This window comes from Eublepharis macularius, chromosome 3 (genome assembly GCF_028583425.1).
Source record: "Eublepharis macularius isolate TG4126 chromosome 3, MPM_Emac_v1.0, whole genome shotgun sequence".
NCBI lineage: Eukaryota > Metazoa > Chordata > Lepidosauria > Squamata > Eublepharidae > Eublepharis > Eublepharis macularius.
The window spans coordinates 79,422,317-79,444,333 of record NC_072792.1 but is presented as its reverse complement, the minus strand read 5'-3'; the positions used below and the strand labels follow the sequence as shown (position 1 = coordinate 79,444,333).

General features: G+C 42.7%; 1 protein-coding gene across 4 annotated transcripts in view; it reads left to right on the top strand.

Moving 5' to 3' along the window:
* Positions 1-22,017, top strand: part of DMD (dystrophin) — a 2,144,806-nt gene that overhangs the window by 1,997,781 nt on the left and 125,008 nt on the right. For all 4 annotated transcript variants that reach the window (XM_054973282.1, XM_054973283.1, XM_054973285.1 and 1 more), the window contains one exon: positions 4,791-4,852. In XM_054973282.1, the coding sequence (XP_054829257.1) occupies positions 4,791-4,852 (62 nt within the window). The remainder of the gene's footprint in view (positions 1-4,790; positions 4,853-22,017) is intronic.

The following is a 22,017-nucleotide window of genomic DNA, read 5'->3' as shown; positions in this document are numbered from 1 at the left end:
AGTTAACAGTTTTGAAAAGTAGTATTTCTATAAAACAGATTTAATATTATTTTTGCAAAAGCAGAAAAATCCCAAATATACAATTTCTTTTCTTGGCCTATTTACACCAGTTGTAATCTCATGTGCTGTCAGGAAATAGAAAGGTGAAAGGCTGTATCAACTGCTCAGCTTGAAATTAAGTTACTCTGGCGGTGCACTATACAAGTGTATGTTAATTTCTTATTAGCGGTAAATAGGTATTGCTGATTCCCTGTTGCTACCTGACAGCATTTGTTATTCTTTGCACATATGTATCTAGTTCATACTGCATTTTTCAAATGGCAGTGGGAGGGGATGGAATTTGCTCTAATCTTGTGGCAAATTAAGAATATAATAAATTGAAGAGTGGTGTGCACACGTATGCTCCAGTTTTTGTCTCTAAAGTTAATTAATGAATAAACATGGCAGAATCTTCTAAGACAAAATATATAAATGTTAAATACAGATATCAGACATTTATATTTGGAAGAGATTACATTCAGAGCACAATTTTAGAAGTATGCTAGGATTAAATATTTGTGTATATAAAAGAAGCCTCTACTAATACTGTAGTCTGGTTTTTTTTCCTACCATTTCCTCTGTTGGTGTCTTCATGCAATAAAGGATGTGGAAGAAAGAAAATAAAAACTGGTGAAACACTTTTCAAAAAGAAATTGGGAAGTTATTTGTATAATCTCTTTTCTGAGCAAGTTGTGTTTATAAATAGTCCGCACTAAAATCCTTGTCCAGAAAATCTGATCTACTGTAGTGCTGAAAGTTCCTCTTTATTATTTTTATGTTAAACCGCCCTGAGCCCATCTGACGGGAAGGGCAGTCTAGAAATGTGATAAAACAAACAAATAAATAAGTACTATACCAACTGCCACTGTTTATTGACCACGATAAGGTTAGCATGATAGTTTTAGAGAGAGGTTCTTCCAGCATTGCATTCAAGTGTTGGGGTCCTCTACATAGTTTAGGATGGGTGAAATCATTTGATACATATAAAAATAAAGTCAGTTTTAAAACTTTCATTTCTTGGTGCTGTTGAATCACTTATGTAGGTGGAACGTTTCTCAGGAAGCAGCTACACCAGAAATCTATCCCTGCAAGGTGCCACCAAAGTAGCTCAACAAAGAAAACTCCTGACCATATTCTCACACATCATCAGTCTCAGGTTGGCTCCAAGGTGAACATGTGTATAAAAAGGATTCCACCTACTTACCAGCAAGTGCATCACCTACACTCTGTATGTATTTAAAGTATGAAAGAAAGCACTCACTTCATGCTCCAGTGAGAAAAGCAGTCTTCAGTCTACCCTTTCAATTTCAACCAGAAGCTGAAAGCACAGTGGAGGCTACAATGTGCAAACAAGGAGAACAATTTTCTTTCTCGTGCATTGTAGTCCATTCAGTTTCCTGGCTGAGCTTGAGAAATGAATAGGGAGGAAAGTATGTTAGAACTCAGTGTTTTGGAAGTAATTTAGTTCACTTGAAGCCTAGCAGCTCCTACCTCTGTGTGGATCCCTGACCAAACTAAGCATGTGTACCATAATCTTTGCACAAAGGATTCTTTGGGGTTGAAACAGCCTGACTGTTCTTGTACAAACTGGGTTTTCTGCCCCACTTTCTGCCGGCAAACTAATGAAGCTTTAATTATGATTCAAAATATTACCAGGTTAGCAAAAAGATACTGTAATGAATAAAAATTAACTTGTGAAAACATAAAAACGTATGTTGTGCATAAAGTTATGCCTCAGACAAAATTTAGTTTGTGTCTTTCTGTACTTGGAATTCACTAATAATATCTTGAAGTTGTTCAGACTATGAATTGAATCATGTGCTTTATACATGAAGTACAATTCCTTAATGGCTGTATAGTATGAATAGGTTCCCTTTGAGATCTTGCCACAGTGCTACTATTGAGAACTCTGAGGACAAATGTAGTGGAAATGATCCACTGCAGTTGTTTTAGTAAAGCACTTGCTTTTCCCCACCATTTTTTAATACTGTGGAGGTTGAATGTCAGAATTTTTTTAAGCTGCTTTGAAACAAACCTGTAAGTTTTAGAATGGTTTGCTCACTGAAGTTAAAAAATGGTGCAGATCTATTAAAGGTGTTACTGTGTTCTCAAGTGTGGCTGAGAATGCTTAGAGTTGTTGAGCTGGCATTTCCCTTCATATGGTGTGTACACACACATGCACAGCCTCCCCCACTCAAACAGGCCCAAAGCTAACAATCAAATGGCCTTAGAAAATGGAAAAGAGGCTTATGAAGAGAAGTCTCGGTGGAGTCTAACCTTTCCTTGAGCTGCATTTGTGTGTGGAATTGTTGATAACTTTCTAAGCTGAAAATGTTCCAAAAGAGGAGACACTTTTTAGTTAGAGAAGTGCAATAGCTGCAGTCTTCCTGTGTTCTGAATATAAAATGCCAGCAAAATCTGCTCCTGCTCTTCCCAGTCACTCTCAGTCTTCTATAAATTCTGTGGAAATAATGCTCAGGATTTCTTACATTTCACACACAGGAATAATGGAAATGCTTCTGGTTCTTCAGTCCATTCTCTGCTCTCATATTGGATATGATTTATTAATAGTTTTTACAATTGGTACGTAGTTCTTTTTGTTAAAGAAATATGTCATGGTTTCCTCAACCCCATGACACCTTTTTGACAGAAAGAGGTTTTCTTTTTCAGACAGAGTTAGAACTGGCAATTTGCTGGGAGGGATTACTTGGTATAGGATAGAGCATAATTTAGGCCTTAATTGTACAGCTTGTCAGGGAATCAGAATAACGTGTTATCAGTTCCTACATAATATTTATCTAGGTACATAAATTTGGAAATTATTCTGTCTGCCAAATGATAGCAACTCACTGAGATCTTAGTTGCATTCTATTAGGGCATGATCCAGCACTTGAGAAATGTATATGAACTGTAAGTTTTTTTTTCAGTGCCAGAACTTGGGTGGGGGTGGAGTCAATGCTTTTCAACCAAATATCACCAAAATTACAGCAGAGTGTCTTCTGCTTGTTTTCAAACAACCTCCAAGTTTCAAGAAAATTGGACAAAGGGTTTAAATGCAAAGGGCCACTGAAGAAGCCCCCTCCCCCCAGCCAGTATAATTGCATATCTGTTATTCCCTATGGGGAACTTTTCGTGGTAGGTGGGTGGAGTCATTTTTCAACCAAATGTCACCAAAATTGCCACAGAGTGTCTTTTGTCTTTCCTTCCAAAAACCTCCAAGTTTCAAGCAAATTGGACAAATTCAATGAGCCATTGAACAAGCCCTCCAGCCATTGTAATTGCACGACTATTATTCCCTACGGAAGACTTGGGCGAGGGGGGCGGGGGTGCTGGAGTTGTTTTTCTACCAAATGTCACCAAAATTGCTGCAGAGTGTCTTCTGCCTGTCCTTCAAAAGAACCCCCCCACATTTTAAGCAAATTGGACAAGTTTTAAATTCTGTGGCTTTTTGTTTTGTGAGGGAAAGGAAACTCTCTCTCCAATCCACAAAGGAGGAGGAAAGGAGAATGGCAGCTCTTTGCAGTTTGGATTTGACATGGAGTGCTCTGTTCTCCTCCCCTGCAAGGATCTGATTGAAAGAGAGAGAGATGTCGTTGTACATGAGATCAGTAGATTGGCTGGGAGTGCTCTTCACTCCACCCTTGTTGATTGAAAGGGAGAGATGCCATGTCCAGGAAACCAATGTAGTTTAAAAAAAAAGTGCTCATGCTGCATGACGGTTATGCATCAGAACCTGAAAAAAACCATTTTTTTTTCTGGGAGGTGTTTTCGTTATTTCCAGGTATTTTGGATGTGTGTTACCATTCTGGAGAATCAAGGTAATTATTCAAAACAGTGATTTCTATATATATCTTCTGCTCAGGAGTTTAATTTGGTACATCCTTAATTTCTGAGGGTGCTTTCTGCTGCATCACTGTTGTTTGATAAGCAGGTATCTTAGGTTGCAAGACATGCCTTTTACCAGCTCAGCTGGTTCAGTAGCTGTACACATTTCTGGAGAAAGCCCACCTAACTGCAGAACCCCTTCTGTCTCAATGAAAGATTGGTGCTACCTCTACAGGTATTCAGGAACAAACTTGAGGATATTTTTCAAATGTATTCCAGATGAACTTCAAATGCATTTTTCACCCTTGTTAATGACTTGTGTAATTTTGAGTATTTGTATAATATGGAGATGTCTGTTTTATCCTGTTTTAATTGTTAGCCACCAGAAAGGCATCATATAAATAAGCCAAACAAATAAGCCAAATAAGCCAAACAATAATGTAAATACGGCCCCTATACAGTTCCTCCCCAGCATTACTTAGCAAATTTACTAGCTCACAGAATCTGCCAGTTAAGACACCTTGCCTCATATTAAGGTTATCTGCAATGTCAGTTTCTGTGTAGTCTGAAATCTGAATTAAGATTGACACATGATTCTTTCCCTAGTAATGGTGGTGGTGGGGAGTGCCATCAAGGCATAGCTGGCATGGCGACCCCTACTGAGGTTTTCAAGGCAAGAGACTAGCAGAGGTGTTTTTCCATTTCTATCTCTGCATAAAAACCCTGGTCTTTGGAGTCTACCATTCAGTTAGCTAGAAATAGAGCACATTGCTATTTGATCATCTTATTTTTATGTTATAATCTTATTAGCTATTTAACTTTTCAATTTATTTAAAAAGGAAGCCAATATAGCCAAAGGTATTGTGACTGGCATAATTGTAACATTTAAGGGATTTTTTTGTTTTTGTTTTGTTTTGGTCTTATAGTCATGAGACGCAAACCACCTGCTGGGATCATCCTAAAATGACTGAGCTCTACCAGTCTTTAGGTAAGAGAATTCTTCCTATTAACTCACATGAATTTTAGAATTATTTGTTTATAAATAAAAAAATAATGTTGAAGGAAAATGACAGGTGTGTAAGTGCAATTAAGAGGTACAGGGCAAGTTTTAATAGGGATTGTAAAATATAAAGACAACAAAGTCTTAATGTGAACTTTCAGTTAATGCTTTTGATTTCAGTTATTCAGTGTTCAATCTTTTGTAATTCAAGCTTATTATATATTGTTTCAGTTCACTAGCAGGGCCAAATATGTTCATAATAATTTTTTTGAAAAGAAAACAAAGCTAAGTTGTTAATATTAATTCCTGATTGCTAGAAAGCAAGATGAAAGTCCTGTTAATGCTGCTGAAGCAGTGCATTGTTTTCACATAGTTATTGAGGTTAACAACACCCTCTATAATACCATCTGGGCTGATTAGAGCACCTTGAGTTACAGCAAATCCACCTGTTTCTCTGTTTGTTTTGTATGGTGTCTTAATATGTTTATGCTTTTCCATATTCTGCTAAGGTTGCCTTCTCTTTACCATGTTTTGATATGCACTATTTCTATTGCAAATTCCTTTAGAGCAACAAATATTTTTCGCTTACAGCTGAAATGTACAATTTAGATATGAATGTTGTTGCCCACATCAATTTGTTTTGATAAACTGGACAACATTTTGATTTTTATTTAAAAATATAGTGAAGGATAGATGAGGACTAAAGATGATATTTGCTCTTCAAGATTTAATTTCTGAAAGTAAGTTTGTGTTCCATAAATCTTATTTGTCTTCAAGACAGATTTACTCACAATAATTATACTTTGGAGATTCAGCTCTCCTTGACATAAGGCAACTGATTCAGGACATAGTTATGGTTTTTCAATATTTTGCATATGTAGCACACTTACAGCCCAGTCCTGGGTCCCATCTCAGTGCCAGCTTCTGATGTAACTGTGATGCCACTTGTTCACTCCCTAAGGACTTTCACAGGAGTATCACACCAGTGGGCTGAGCATGACAAGGCACAGCTGGGAAAGAATGCTCCATAGTTGCCCAGGCAACATTGGCAAAATCCACCAATCGAAGGACAGCTGGAGTTGACAGTGCCATGAATGGTAGGGAAAGGTGTAGCCAGTCCACAGATGGGGCTGCATTTGCTATCGCCAGCTGTCAGTGCTACTCCCTTGCCCTGCAGAAAACAGGTGAACAGAGCAGGGAGATCCCTGCGATCAAGCTTTCCACACCCCAACAGAGGCACCTGCCTTGAGAGGAGCCATGCCCCATTAGGGGAGAACATTAAAGGGTAAACAGGGCACCCTCCCACCTGTTTGCCCTACCCCCATTTCTGACAAGAGCCAGGCTGTTAGTTGAAGCACTGCTCGCCTGCAAATCCTGCTGCCCTGAGAAACATGCACCCTCTCCTTGAACAGCAAGACCAGAAAGGTGGCGGGACCCAGTAAAGGTTGTGCCCAGAGTCCTCGGCACTCAGGAGCAGCCCCCCAAGTCCCAGAGAGACAGCTCCTTAGATGTGGACAAGGGGCGAGTTCTGAAACAAATTACGGGAATGCCTATTGAAAACCATGGGAGAGGCTGGAAGGCCCATTGGATGTGATGGGAGCAACAATTGCCTATTGACCAGTGGTGGCTCCTTTAAAATACATCATTGCATCAAACAGATGTTGCGAAGAGGGGAAGAACATGGATTAGACCTCAAGAGCATGCTTCTGAGCCGGGATGATGACCCCTTCAGTGGAATAACAGCCTGCGGACCACAGAAACTGCTTGGGGGTCAGCATCTCATCTCCAGTGCCAGATTCTCGAAGTCCATTTCTGCCTCCACAAACTGCAAAAGAGAGAATGGTCTGGGGAGCCCCAGAGAAACCAGAATGCTGCTCCACACACACCCTTCCTGGCAGCAACCTCACTCCCCACATGCAGCAATCCTCTGCTTGGCTTATCAAACTCCAGCAGCACTTACAGAGAGTGAGAGTCCTCTGTGGCACCCCCTCTCCAGACACACACAGGCAACACTCCAAGGCCCACTCCACTGCCTGAAGTGAAATCGAGGGGGCCAGAGGGGAGGGAATCTGGACAGGGTTTGAGCCTCCAAGGTGCCACTGGACACCTTCTCCTCTTGGCAGCGGAGCCACACAAGGGCTTGGAAGCATCTGGAGCCTCTTAGGGCCACCCCATCCATGCTGGCCCAGGGCCAGAGACCTTTCGCTGGAATGTGTGAAAGGGCATACTGATGGGGTAGTAGAGGGGGTGCTACTGTCATGCACAGGCAAGCAAACAGACAGGATGGGAGTTGTTGTTCAACACAGACTTTATTGAATAGCCAAATAGGAAGAGCATATCTAGAAGCAGGCACTCTGGATGTATGGGAGTGTGTCCAACTGTCCTTGTCTGGGTAGGGAGTTGTGCCTGGTAGTTCAGAAGTCAGAGCCAGGAGAGACATCCCTCATGCTGCCTTCGTTGGAATGCGGTTGAGTCACGGGCTGCCTGGGGGATGGCTCCATGGGCTGAGATCATATGGTGGCTGAGACAGATCTCTGTGGGCTGGTATGGCCATGCTCCCCGGTCTTCCGCCACCCACTTGGAAAGGAGACAATCACATGTATAGCGAGGGGCAGGACCTCACACAAGCCATAGTGAAGTCTGCTATGTCCTGTGGTTGTGTCCCTTGCCAGGGGCAGTGGCAGCACCTCCATCATCACAGGTCCTGCCGGCAAGCAGGTGTTGGATGCCCCTCCAGCAAGAAAGTGCTCCTTGTCTGCATCAGGACGTTCCACTGCTGTGTAGCTGTTTGGAGCTCTCATCGTGTGAAGGAGACAGTCAAAGGATTGTGCAGCTGCCATCATGGGAAAGTTACAAGAGCAAGCACCAGTCACCCTGACCCGCAGCCTCACTCTCTCCTCTGCTGGGAGGGGAATTTGGCTGAGGAAATCTGAACAGAGCCCCCAAATGGGCTGCTGGAAGCCCCCCCCCCCAAAAACAGCTGTGTACCTAGGCGACAGACTCCATGGCAGGCATGGGCCATGCTGGCTCAAAGGCAGGGATCGTGCCCTCGCCACCAATGAGCATTGCCCACAGAGGCTGTCATTTGTGAGGGTGCAGGTGAGGGGAGGGTGGAGGCTAGTGTGATTGAGTGAGCCAGGGTGGCCACCTCCTTAGCTCTTTCTTAACTGTCAGTGTGTACTCACCCCTCCCTGAGTTGGGACTTGAGAGCCATGAAACCAGCAAAAGAACTCAGGTGGTGTTAGTCACAGATTCTGGACTTAGCTCTCCTTCCCTGACTGAGTGCATTTTTTCATAAAGTTTCCCCAGCACACTCTTGCCCTGCCACCCTGTGCACTCTAAGTACCTACAGGTGGGGACTCTCAATCAGAGCCTCCGGACACCTCCCTATTTATCTGGGGTCATGGGTGCGCTGGCCACGGGTTATATAGGGAGCTGATTGGGCACGGGGAAGGGATCTCAGCCACCACAGGGGCACAAGTGGATTGTTCTGTGCAGTAGTTGGCATCCTTTGCTCCTCCAGGCCACTTGGGTGGGGCCAGGTGCAGGGGAGGGTGAGTGACTTCTCCCATTCAATAAGCTCCTATGGGCTATGCCATTATTTTTCATGGCATAACTTTCCACCTCTGTTGGGGGCATACCCAAGCCTGAAATGGCTTTGTAAACTGACTAACTCATGTTTGATAATACCAACTTTGCTAACTTTGCATTTCAGAGAAATTACTGCAGAGAAGATTTGAGGATATTATGTTTGTGGGGTTTTTCAAATCCCATTTTAGTTAGTTTAATAGTCTATAGGGGGACCAGTTTGGGCCATGAGGAAACACGGTACAGGTAGGGTAGAATGTCAGAACAAACAAATTGTGAGGAAAGAAGTAGCTTTTGGAGATCCAAGTAATAGTATACCAAGTAAAAGGACTGCTCTAGAATGACCAGTGGTAGGGGTGAGAGGTTGTCATTGGAGGAGAAAAGCACCCAGACAGAACTTCTTAATTCCCTGGTCTATGAAAGAAGGGAAGTACAAAACAGCTGAGGGGTTGTGCTGTCTAGTCACCATTGTCTTTCCATAGGATCAGGATGGAGATAATATGAAAACTTAGCAGAATCAGACAAAGAAATAGGTTTCACTTCTCCCACTAATCTGGTTAAAGGGCAAGAGAAAAATTATAGAAGTTCACCAAACCATCATAAGGTGAGGCATATAACAACAACAACAGTATGCTTATATGCTGCTCTTCTGGACAGATTAGTGCCACACTCAGAGTGATAAATAAAGTCAGTGTTGTTGTTATCCCCACAATTCAGCATCGGGGGGCTGGGGCTGAGAAGAGTGGCTCACCCAAGGCCACCTGCTGAGCCCATGGCAGTCATTGGAACCAAGCTAGTAGAGTGTTGAGTCACAGTCTAGCCACTCAGCCATTATGCTACAGAATAGCATTGCAGTTATAGAGGCTTAATTTATGTCTGACTTTTGGATCAGCACTAATTTTTTAAAAAGTTACGTTGAATGTTTTATTTCCACCAAGCCATGTGCCGTAACCTCACATGTTCCTTCCTCCATTTCTGGGTTTTGATAGACCATTCTTTAATAACTTTCATAGATGTATCGTACTATAATCCTTTACTAAGGCGTGTCAATATTGTCATGCTTCAAACTGCTTCTTCCTTAATCAGTTTATTTCCCCTACTTGATTGCACTTTAGTTTATCTTTACTGCATGTGGGAGAGGTCAGAACCTCTGACCTTTTCCATCATCCATTAAACTACCCAAGCAGTTCAACAGCAGGATTTGAGTCCAGTGGCACCTTTTAGAGACTATCAAGATTTTCAGAGTGTAAGCTTTCAAGAGTCAAAGCTTTCAAGAGTCAAAGATATAAGTAGGAAGACATCAGGATGTAAAGATACATTGGTAAAATGCAGCTTGATTAGAGAAGAAATCAGCATCTGTAGTGAGATAAGAATCCTAAGTCTCTTTCTTAGCTACACTCCTCCCATCTAATCGAGCTGCATTGTACATTTACACTCTGATGCCCTTCGTTGTAACACAGCACCCACTTTTTGGCTGGGATCTAAAGGCTCAGGGATCTCCATTCCTACTCGTTTCTGAAGAAGGCAGCTCTGACTCTCAAAGCTTGCTCTCTTGTTGATTTCTAAAGTGCCACTGGACTCAAATCCTGCTGATCTACTACAGACCAAACAGCTACCCACCTAAAACTATACAAGCAGTCCAAGTACCTTCACAAAGAGCATTTCACCTGATTTATTATATTAGGGCCTCTCTCTGCTCAACATTTCCTTCTTTACGCCCCACCCCCCTTTCTGTAATTTTCTGTAAAAGTTAGATAGCTGAGTTTCTTTCTTCCTGATTTTTATGACGAGGTAAACTCTGTGTCATGAAAAATCATACTGAATTCAAAGTTATTAATCTTTATGGTGTCACTAAGACATCTAAATCACGCAAAATATGATTAATATTGACCTTCAAACAATGTTTTCCCTGATGTGGCTAAAGAAATATCTTCCCCAAATATCATGCTCACTTGCACACTGTTGAGCAAGTGAAGACTTAAATTGCAGGATTAAAGGATTCAAAGTGACCATTAGCTTTGAGAAGACTAAGGACGTGTGTCAAGTAGAGACAGGTACATGGTAGGTATGTAAACATTTAAGATCTCTGAGGAAATGCTTTATTCCCAGCAATCAAAAAACAACTGTTCCATACCTGTATTGACATAATGCACTTCTAATAATGTAGCAACCAAGCTGGGTTCTGGAGGTGAAGAATGTATTCATTTATTTAGAAAATTTTGATGCTGCCTCTCCCAAAGAACCTGCTCAAGGTAAATCAGGAGACCCCAGGAATCACAATAAGTTCAAAGTGATGCCCTTGTACATAGGTAGAGAATGCAGTGCATGCCCATGGCACATTCCTTATCTTTCAAGTCATCTTTTTAAAGATTATGAAAATTGATCCAACAAGTGTTGCCTGTTTTGTTTTCAGAACACCAGTAATTGAGTATGTTTCTGTATCATTCAATTACTCTTTACCTTCCATATCATTCAGCCACTTCAGATGTAAAAGGACAAATACGTCAATAGAATTATTTCCTCCTAGGCTACTTGAACCATGCTATGAACTACATGGTGTTTAAGCCAACAGAAATGTGTCCTTGCACACCTTACTTGGTATGTCAGTTTTAAACAACCATTTGCTCATCTGATGAAACTCAATCTATTGGAGGACTGAGAGAAAGAGAATAATGTGTAGTTATGTATCCAAGAAAAGAAAGGAGGATAATTCCCTATTATGCAAAGTGATCCATTTAACACCCTGAACTATAACAATAACCCTTTTGCCCCCCCCCCCAGTCAGAAGAGACACAAACAGTAGCTGGAACTATGGGCCGCTTTATTAAATATAACATCAACACTCAACTGCGGCAAAGGCAAACTGGCGGTACAGGTCAAGCCACGGGGTCACTCCAGGACTTCCAGCTTGACCTGCCTGGGCGAGCCCCACTGCTGCAGGCTCGAGCCATTCATAGAATGGCCTGGACCTGGCCAGCCAGGCAAAAGGTTCCCCCCACCCCATCAAGCTCCTAAAGCTTCAGCCGTACAGCATGAGGAAAGGACTTGCACCTGGGGTTCCCTGGAGGCGGTCTGGTGGTGGCAGCCATGAAGCATACCATCCTTCCTGACAGACCCCTTTTCCGCACCTAAGGGGAAATGCCAAAGGGGTGATCACCGGCCCACTCCCTATTCCCAACTTTCTCCTGCCATTGAAACCTACTAGGCACCACCCAACAAATGCCTCAAACCCCTGCTTCAGCACAAGGTAGGCGAAAAACCCAACCCCACCTGGCCAATTCGGGGAATGGGAAAAATTCCTACCTGCCTCTGGAACAGCAGCCAGCTAATCCTGCACTGAAACAGGGCGAGGTGGGTGGGCCGATTGTCCCAAGGAACTGAGGCTGCTGGGCGGAGATGCCACCTAGGGCTGTTGTCTCTGCCCCCAGCCTGAAGCCTGGATGGCCGGGAAAATTGTCTTTCTCCTCCTGCATCCAGACAGGACAAATTTTGGCAGACTTGGAAGTGAGGGAATTAACCACTTGAACAACTGCCATGTTGTCGCACCAAAAGTGCACCACATGGTTGGCCAGTTCTGTCCCCTAGATCCAAACAGCTACGAGGATGGGAAACAAGAATGTGAGATCCCTTGCCAAACCACTAACCAACCACTCTGTAGGCCACTGGTCAGCACACCAGTGCCCCCTGAAGTAAACACCAAAGCCCACGGACCCTGAGGTGTCAGAAAACCCCTGCAACTCGGCACCCGTCAGCAAGTCCTCCCTCCAGAAGGTCACCCCATTAAATGATCGCAGGAATTCATGCCAGACCTCAGTGTCTACCCACATGCCTGTCAATGCGCAGCCAATGGTGGGGGGACCAAAGTGACAATATAGCGTCCAAAATGGTCTGCTGGGGGCCACCGCCTTGCATACGAAGTTCAAATGTCCAAAAAGCTGCTGAAGTTCCAACAGGGAGGCCTTCCCCTTACCTTTAAACTCAGCGAGGCGCTCGCTGAGGCTATCAACGTTCTCTGCCAGAAGACGAAAAGTCTGATGCACAGTATCAAGCTCAGTGCCCCAAAATGTCAAAACTTGAGTAGGACCTTCAGTTTTCTCATGCGCCAAGGGGATGCCAAGATCCCCCGCAAGAGACACTTAACCAGCTAACAGCCTGGTGCACTGAGCAGTGCCCGCTTGCCCCACGAACAAAAAAATCATCCAGGTAATGTGCCGTATCGCGACATTTAAGCCGCCAACACAATTCCCACTCAAGAAATGAACTAAAGTGCTCAAACTCAGCAGAAGATATCAACATCCCATGGGAAGGGCTCTGTCCATATAGTAATTGATCTCAAAGGCAAAACCCAAGAGCTCAAAATCCTCTGGGTGAACAAGAAGAAGGCAAAATGTAGACTTAATGTCACATTTAGCCATCTCTGCCCCGATCCCACATCTGCGCACAACTTTGACTGCCTGGTCAAAGGACATATAGCACACAGAACAGAGGTAGTCAGGAATGAAATCATTCACAGATGCCCCTTTTGGGAAAGACAGGTGGTGAACCAAACAATATTCACCAGCTGCTTTCTTAGGGACTACCCCAAGAGGAGAAACTACCAAGTGCTGGACAGGGGGAGGGGCTCAGTAAACGGGCCCAGTACCCTACCTGCCACACATTCTTTCAGAATCTTATCCCTAAGCACCCCTTCCATGCCAACAACAGAACGTAAGTTGTCAGACATGAAGGGGGCTCGAACTCCTTGAAATGGTATCCTGAACCCAAACTTAAAATGGTTCAACAAATACAACGCATCCTCACATTTGGGATAAACTTTTAACAAGTCCTCAAGAACTCTCAGCCTTACTGGGCTGGATCCCTTTACCAGCAAGCTGCTGGGCCCCTCCCTCACCAGACGTTTTGTCCCCCCACCACCAGATTTAGATCTGGGGCAGGCTGCATAGGGATGGGGCTCTGAACATGAGGGGCACTCGTGCTTATACTTACATGACTGATAGTTACAAACTCCCTTGGATGTAAAGTCCCAGCACAGCAGCCGGGGTTGAACCTGCTGCCCCACCAGGAAGCGGGTCAATGATGCAGCCTGGGGGTAATGTATCAGGTGGCCACTATTGGACCTATCACCGGAGTTTGGTTTAGCTGGTGATATCAGACAAAGTGAAAAGACAAAATCTAGGGGATGTACAGTCAGCAAAGAAAAATAGAGTCCCCTCTACAAAATTAACCAATCAACCAAAAATTATTCAATTTCAAAGTGCATGCAATGCATAAATCACATCTGGTAGTATAAATTCATAAATATATAATTCATAAATAAGTATATAATATTCATACAGCCTCTGACAGATACAGTAACCAACCACTTTTATCTGCAAGTGTATACAGTCAATGAACAGTCAATAAAGTGCAGAAAGTGGAAAATAGATGGCAGTCGGCCGACATTGATGCAGCACCTGTGAAATTGTAATGCATGAGATAACGGTGGTAACTGGCAGATAAACTGTGTGTCCCTGAGGAAGCACAGTGTGAAGGTAGCACGTGTGAAAGGGAAGCGGCTGAATGACCGTAGGGCAAGGACGTCTGGGAGCAGACGCCGGCTGAAGGACACAACACCACCTGCCGTCTATTTTGCACCCTATTTTGCCACCCTGGTCGGCCTAGCATGTTTCTCCACATCCCCACCTGGTGCACTGACCCCTTTTGCTAGTCTACACAAAACTTCCATGCTGAAGCTATCACCCCTCTCATCGTCTGACAACAAAATTGCAGCCGGGGCTCTTTTGGGGGGTTGCCTCTTCACCAGCTGTTTGCCCTTAGATGGGCCTTTCCCCTTCCTAGAAGCCATCCCAATAGCAGATGGACAAAGGAATAGAAACCAAGAAGTATATCCCCCAACAAGACTGCACTATAAAAGGGCGGGGGCAAAGTGGCAAGGGCCCTCTCAAAATTGGTACCAGGCCAGGAGACTGACTCTGAAAGTGAGACAAAATGGCACCCTACACAAAATGATGCCTGGGTCACCAAAATGGAGGCACGAGCCAAATGGCACCTGGGCCTGCAAGGTGCATGGCCTAAGCTGTGCAGTAGGAAAGTCACGAAGGCCACCCAAAATGACAGCGCCCATACCCCTCAAATGTAGCCACCTCCTCAAATGTAGCCCATACCCCTCAAATGTAGCCACGGGGTGCTGAAGCCAAAGAAGCCACGGACGGGGGGGGAAGCCCACGCTTCTCCCTGCATGCACTGGGGAGGGGGAGTTGCTCCTGAAACAGCCCCCCAGCTATCTACCACCTCCCACGGCCTGCTGAAGCCCCAAATCCCCGCACTGCGCCACAGGCAGCTGCTTGCAAAACGCTGCACTGAGCAGCAGAGAAACCGCTCGAAAAGAGGCCGCCTCCGTCACCCTGAGCAGCAAACAAATTGCTTCGCAAGTCAGCCACCTCTGAGCCACATCGATGCTGGCCCTGAAAGGGGCAGAAGATGCCTCCACTCTCCACTGCCGTCACGGCCAAAACAGTGCCGCCGCCGAAAGAGCAGTGTGCATGCCGGGCAGATCCACAAGGCTCCACTCGGCTCCCGCTTGTCCGCCGGGTGCTTCTCTACAACTGGTGGAGCAGGGGCTGAAAGCACCTCCGCTCCCACCGATCGTTGCGAGGAACTGAGGCTGCTGGGTGGGGACGCCACCTAGGGCCGTTGTCTCCGCCCCCATCCTGAAGTCCAGATGGCTTGGAAAACTGTCTGTCTCCTCCTCCATCCGGAGGGTGCAAATTTCGGCCCCCAGCTTGAGCCGCGAGGCAGGTGCTGGGAAAGGGCCACATTCTTTTTGTAATATTCAGGTGATTTGTGTGTCTTTTAATAATACAGATTCTGGTTTTCATCCATCACTTACATTTACACGTCATTTACTACTGATGTGGTGCTTTGTAGCTTTTTCATGCGTTTCATATCTGTATTTAAGAGGCAATGAGCAGCTAAAATCAGCTACATGTCTTTTCTTTGTTTATAAAAACAGTATTCAAAAAGTGAAGTATAATGATGAAAAGAGAGGCATAGGATGATAGAGAAGAAACCTCTAATTATTTTTAGGGATGTTCAGAAAATTCTTCTGAATTTTTCCGCAGATTTGATCTGTCCACTCACTGGCATATTACACTGAAACTGTATTTTTTTACTTTCTTAATTCCTTCAGCCATGAAATGATAAATACACATTTTAATGAATATATTATGTATTTATCAATGCACACACAGAAGCCTGTAGGCCAGTGATTCATAAACTGCGGTCATAACTGTCTGGCGGTTTCTGCCCCCCCGCTTATCCTAATGGTGGGGAAACTGGATGAAATAGTAGACTGCTGCATTCTTTCTTCATCTAGGGCCACCAGTCTCTGGGTGGGGGCAGGGGATCCCCAGCTTCGCCCCTGCCAACACTTATCTGGCTGGGGGGGTGGGGAAGGCATAGAGAACAGGCTCAGAGGCAAAATACTTTCCAGGCAAGCCCGCAGTGGGTGTGCTGGTGGGGCACAAAGACATGACTTCCAGGAGTGATGTCATTATGCTGGCTGTGGGAATACTCCCATGCTTTACTTGGGGCTGACTTTGGCCCCAAATGGGTTGATGCTTAAAGAATCAACCTGGCACAAAGTGTGGGAACATTCCTGTAGCCACCACAGTGACTTCACTGTGGAAGAGATGTCATCACGTCGGCACTGGGAGCTTGTGCACACTATATTTATATGTGAAGATTTTCAAACCAGTAAGTATTTTCAAACCAATTACCATGACAGCTTTCTAAGGGAAGGGCAGCAATTGGTGAACCATTATGGACCTCTCTGCAGTCACCAAACTAGCAGTATTCTCAAAGTAAGAACCTGTAACCCTGTCCAGAACAGGTGGACTTTTCAAAACTAAATTAGGTATATTCTTGTTTGAACTAAATTTCAGTTTGCTGGGTGTTAGCCAGCCGATTAACCATTCTAGATGTTCAGCAATTGACCGCTCTATATGTTGCAAAGAGAATTAGAGCTGCATGGCAGCAGCAGCATATGGATAACTCTTACTTTTAAATCTCTGGACAACCTCTTCCAGTGATTTTTATGAAGAAAAGAGCAGAAGGCCAAAGAATGGAACACCTGTGTAGGTAATCAGAGAAATAGTGGTAGAACATAATGAAGGAAATTTTTAGTCCCTAGCTATTTTTCATCTCAAGGGATGTCTTGCTTTCACATATAGTGCATTATGCAGACAAAAGTATACTCCCCAGTAACATTCCAGGAGCAAGTACTTATTCACATTCTATAATAGGTTTAAATAAATAATTTTTGTTGCTTACATGTTAGCCTTGCAGATATTCACTAGATCAGAGCAAAGTTTACCTGTATGTTCAGACAGCAATCTAATAAAAGTATTGGATTACTCTTCTTCTCTAGAGAAATCAGTCAAACAAAATAAATTTGCATACACCTGCAGCATATGCATACTTAACACGTAACAGATTATTGTGAGGGTTTCAAATCAAAAAGGAGGCATAGGCAGACGTCAGCTCTTTAAATAGCCCTTGTCTGCCTACCCCTCAATGCCGCATGTCTCCATGTATTGAGACTGGATGTCTCCATGTATTGAGGCTGCACACCTCCCCTCCAGCAGTTGCCTGCAAACACCACCCCTTCCCCTCACCTCAGTCAAGTAGGGAAGCCAGAGTGGCATTGTGAGGGTTTCACTGGATAAAATAAGATATTTAGGTATTTGTGAGATCCATCCTGAATGCCAATATATCATTTACCTTTAAAATAATGAGAAGGCAGTGTTAAGTCACTCTTTGTTCCTTCTCAATTGTTGGGATAAAACTAGCTGTTTAAGGAGCAAACTCGGTTACAACAGTCATGGGTTTGCATACATGCTGCCAATCCATTTATGGAAGAAAAATGCTGTGAGGGGCTGATCTTGATTGGACCCATGCCACAGGGGGATCAGATAACCTTGTTTCCCCCTCTTCCATTCTTTTCCAAGTACCAATGCAGCCTGTTTCGGCACTTGGATAGGCACAGAAGGGAAACAAAATCATTTGGAATCCCCCCGCCACCAATGCTGCAGTTGATACAGCCCTTCTGACATTTTTAAATGTTCAAATTCGTCTGTAAAATGGTTTTGGCAGCTGCAGGTCAAACCAGTGGCCACCATAACATGTTTTACATTTTTTTTAGCTAACTGTGTTAGAACCAATGAAGAAGAAAGCACCACGGGTCCATGTGAAATACTGCACTGAACAGAAGTAATCCTTCACATTCAAAGCCCTGAGGCCTAGTCAGGCTCTTACAAGTCTTCAGGATGGCTTGTGGCACTCAAATTTGCCATTTAAATTAGCTTGTGTGCTAAGACAAACTGGTGGCATCTCAGTGCTTTTCACATTGGGGAGGTACCAGAGGAAGACACTAGAAAGTCTTTCAAAAGCTTTCCATTTCTCCCTCCACTCATAGAATTCACATGCCTGTGATATCTTCCAGGAAGTGAATGGATGGTGGCCACAGGGACATTAATTTAGGGAGCTGATGTTCATCATATAGAGATGGAAGCAACATTTCAGGAGTGAAAATATATATGTATATCTCTGTGAATGCCACCCTGGAGATTTGGCACTCTGTCTCAATTGGGAATTTCAACCTTTACATAATTTTCATTCTGTTTGTTGGAAATGTAGAGAAAAATAGCTGTAGTAGCTGAACTCAAGTTTCTTGCTCACCAGCTGTGTCTCATCTCTTGTTCAGCCTGTGCACTAATGGTTTTGTTCTGTAACATACCAGGGAATATGCATAGCTGCTTTATGTGCCCTATTTTTATAGCTGTGTCTGTCCTGACTGGTATAATCTCTCTAGGATTTCAGTGGTCTTTCTGAACACCTGATACCTGAAATTGGTGTGGATCGCTACAAATGTAGACTAAGGGGCTGGACAAATGTATAGACCAGCAGCAAGCAAAGGTGAAACCCGAAGAGCAGGGAATGTGTGTTAACAAGCAAGGTCAAGGTTTTGGATGGAAAGCAGGACAGAGCAGGAGCAGACATTAAAACCTAGCAGCAGCATTCAGGCAGTGTTTTAAGTGGCATTGATAAAGGCTGCAAACAGGAAGAAAAACATAAAAGCGAAGGAGATGCTGAGGCTACTGGTGCCTGGGAGGCAAATGGTTTACAAGGAAAAAGCAGTATACTCAGGGAGAGAAACACAATCCCAAGCATCTCAAACAATGGGGTCTCAAGGCTCTCTGTGGACAGAAAGCAGGAGCCAGTTGATGATAAAAGTGCTGGCAGTGGCAATAGTAATTAGACTGTGGCTCAACTGGACACCTGAGAGAAGCATCCAGATGATTAAGAGTGGATAAATGAACTAGTATTTTATCTCTTTATAACTGGAAAACACACCAAGTAGTAGAACAGATCCAGTGGTTCTCTTCTGCTAAGCAAGGTTTTCTTCCCCTACCAGAGAAAAATTCCCCACTTAGTTCCAGGGAACTAACCTTTTAAGTTTATTATCAGTATCCCCTCCCACAAAGCTTTTAAGCTGTAAAATCCTGGTGCACTTCTTCATGTGATAAAAATTGAATCTCCCCCAAACATACATAACTATGAGATACCATGTACAGTAGAAGAGTCCTGTGGTGCAGAGTGGTAAGCTGCAGTACTGCAGTCCAAGCTCTGCTCACGACCTGAGTTCAATCCTGGTGGATGCCAGGTTCAGGTAGCTGGCTCAAGCTGGTTCTTTTTCGGGATTTAAAGTTAATAAGAAAAAAAACAAGATAATTCCTAAATTCTTAACGAAAAAAGAAGAGGAAAAAATAAATGAAATGACAGGATGTGAGATAGCAACAAATCAAGTGAAATGCTTGGGCATTAATTTGACAGGTCAAAAAGACACACTGTTCAAAGGCAACTATGAAATACTTTGGATGAGAATACAAAGAGATTTTGAAAGATGGTCTAAATTAAAATTATCATGACTAGGAAGAATCTCCACAATAAAAATGAGCATTTTACCAAAATTTATTTTTTTATTTCAAATGATTCCAATTAATATAGAAGAAAAGACACTGGGAAATTGGCAAAGACAAATAAATAAATTCATTTGGAATGGCAAAAAACCAAGAATCAGATTCAAGGTGTTACAAGACGAAAAAAGAAGAGGAGGACTAGGTGTACCAAATATTAAGTTATACTATCAGGCTGCAAACCTGGTCTGGATTGCAGATTTGATCAAAATCCAAATGATAGGTTAATAAAGCTAGAAATGGCAGATCTGACAGAGGGGCTACATAATTACCTTTGGCTTAAGACAAGGCCAAGAACACTACATACAAATCATGTAATTAGAGATAGTCTGCATAAAATTTGGAACTGTGAAAATAAGGATTAGCCCACCGATATCACCTGTAATGTCACCAATAGATGCCTTCTGTGATAAACATACAAGGAAAGCTAATGATTTCATAACCTATAAAGATACGATAAACTCCCAAGGAAAACTAAAAGCATGGCAATCAATTAACGAAGAAGGTAAGAAGATACAATGGTTGGTATCTCTTCAGGCAATTCCTAGACTAAAAGAAGCGGTCAAAGATCACAGAGGCTGATTAAGAGAATTAACGGATTTTGAAAAGATAATCATTCGCCGGAAAGACCACATGTTGGGGCAAATTTATGAACTCCTACTTCAATATGACACAGAAACAGGTTAAAATGTGTATGTCAAAATGGATTCAGAATTTTAGAGAAGTGATAACATTCCAAAAGTGGGAAAAATTATGCATAAAGGGTATAAAATTTACTGTAAACCAAACATTAAGAGAAAACTGGTAAAAGATGCTTTATTGGTGGTATATAACTCCAAAAGATAGAGCAAAAATGAATAAGAATTACAGTGGGTTATGTTGGAGGTGTAAAGAAGTAGAAGGTACCTTTTATCACATGTGGAAAGAAATCCATGTGGACATTCAAAAGATCTTTAAAATTGACTTTGCAATGAAACCAGGGACTACGCTGTTGTGAATAATTCCAGATAATATTGAGAAAATATTATATGAATCTTTGAGCTATATGCTAACAGCAGCAAGGGTAGTAATGGCAAGTAAATAGAAAGACAAAGAATTCCCAACTAAAGAGAATTGGAAAGTTAAAATGACAGAATATGTGGCAATGGCAAAATTATATAAATAAAAGACCCATCAGAGAATTCGAAAAGAAATGGGAAAATTACTTTGCATATTGTAGATAAAGATGAGAAATAAATAATGTAAATAAAGTAAATTTGAATAGGAGCTCAGATAGACAGAGGTTATTGAAATATAGTTTATTATAAGCCAGTTAATATAGTATAGTGCATTGTAGTATAGTAATGAAATGTAGAGATCATGGTGGGTTCTGAGTTGTTGATTTGGAGGTGGATGGGGTATAGTGGTACATATTGTTAGTTACTTTATAATAATATTTTTGGTTTATTAGCAAGACACAGTGGGAGTGCAAATATCTCTGAGAATGGTTGTTGTGGGTTTGAACATAATATCCAAGTGATGTATAGTGATCGTGCTCTATCTAGATAATCTGTGTAAAGGGTATCTCAAACTTCCCCCAATACAATAGGTATTTTGGTTTTTCCCTTTTTTTTCTATATCTCCTTTGTTGTTTAGAATTTTTTTTAAAAAAGGTAAACTTAGCCTACCATCCTTCCGAGGTCAGTAAAACGAGTACCCAGTTTTCTGGGGGTAAAGTGTAGATGACTGGGGAAGGCAATGGCAAACCACCCCGTAACAAAAAGTCTGTCAAGAAAACGTCGTGATGCGACATCCCCCCCCCCCTCTAATAGGTCAGTAATGACTAGGTGCTTGCACCTTTACCTTTACCATATACAGTGCTAATTCCCAAGCTGAATAAAATATCTGACTTCTTAGAAAAAGGCCATCTTTCTTTCCTGTCTGTTTCAGCCCTTCCATCATAATATATTTTTTTCCATGCATTATTTCGTATGGAACTTATTTTAAAAATACCACTGAAGCTACAGACTCCAGTTCTAAAAGGCATAGGTTGTAGTACATTGCCCCATTGCATGTGTCCACTGAAAACAATCACACACCAACACAGATTTAGTTGCACTTAAGCCACTTAGGCAGCTGTTGGAAATCGCCTGACATAAACTGCCATCACATCTCTGGGATAAGACTTCACTAAAGTGCGTGCTTTTGTGTCTTAATGTTACGTTAACATGATCAAACATTCAGTTATTTTCAAGTAACGGATAAGATTTCTCTAGGTAAATCAGTGTATTTTAAAATGTAACATCTGAATGCAAGCATGAGTGTTGACACATTTGCATTTTTAAAGAATCTCTGAGTTTCTTTCTTGCCCATTTCTATGACGAAGAGAATCTTTTCTTTTAAAAAAATCAAGTAAGAGATGATGACTTTGTTGAATGGGTTTTAGGTATGGAAGCAAGAAAGAACATGTGGGAGGCATGAAAAAATATTTTGTCTTGAATGGGGAACAGTATCTTGAAACTCATTTTTTTTCTTTAAAAAATTGAATTC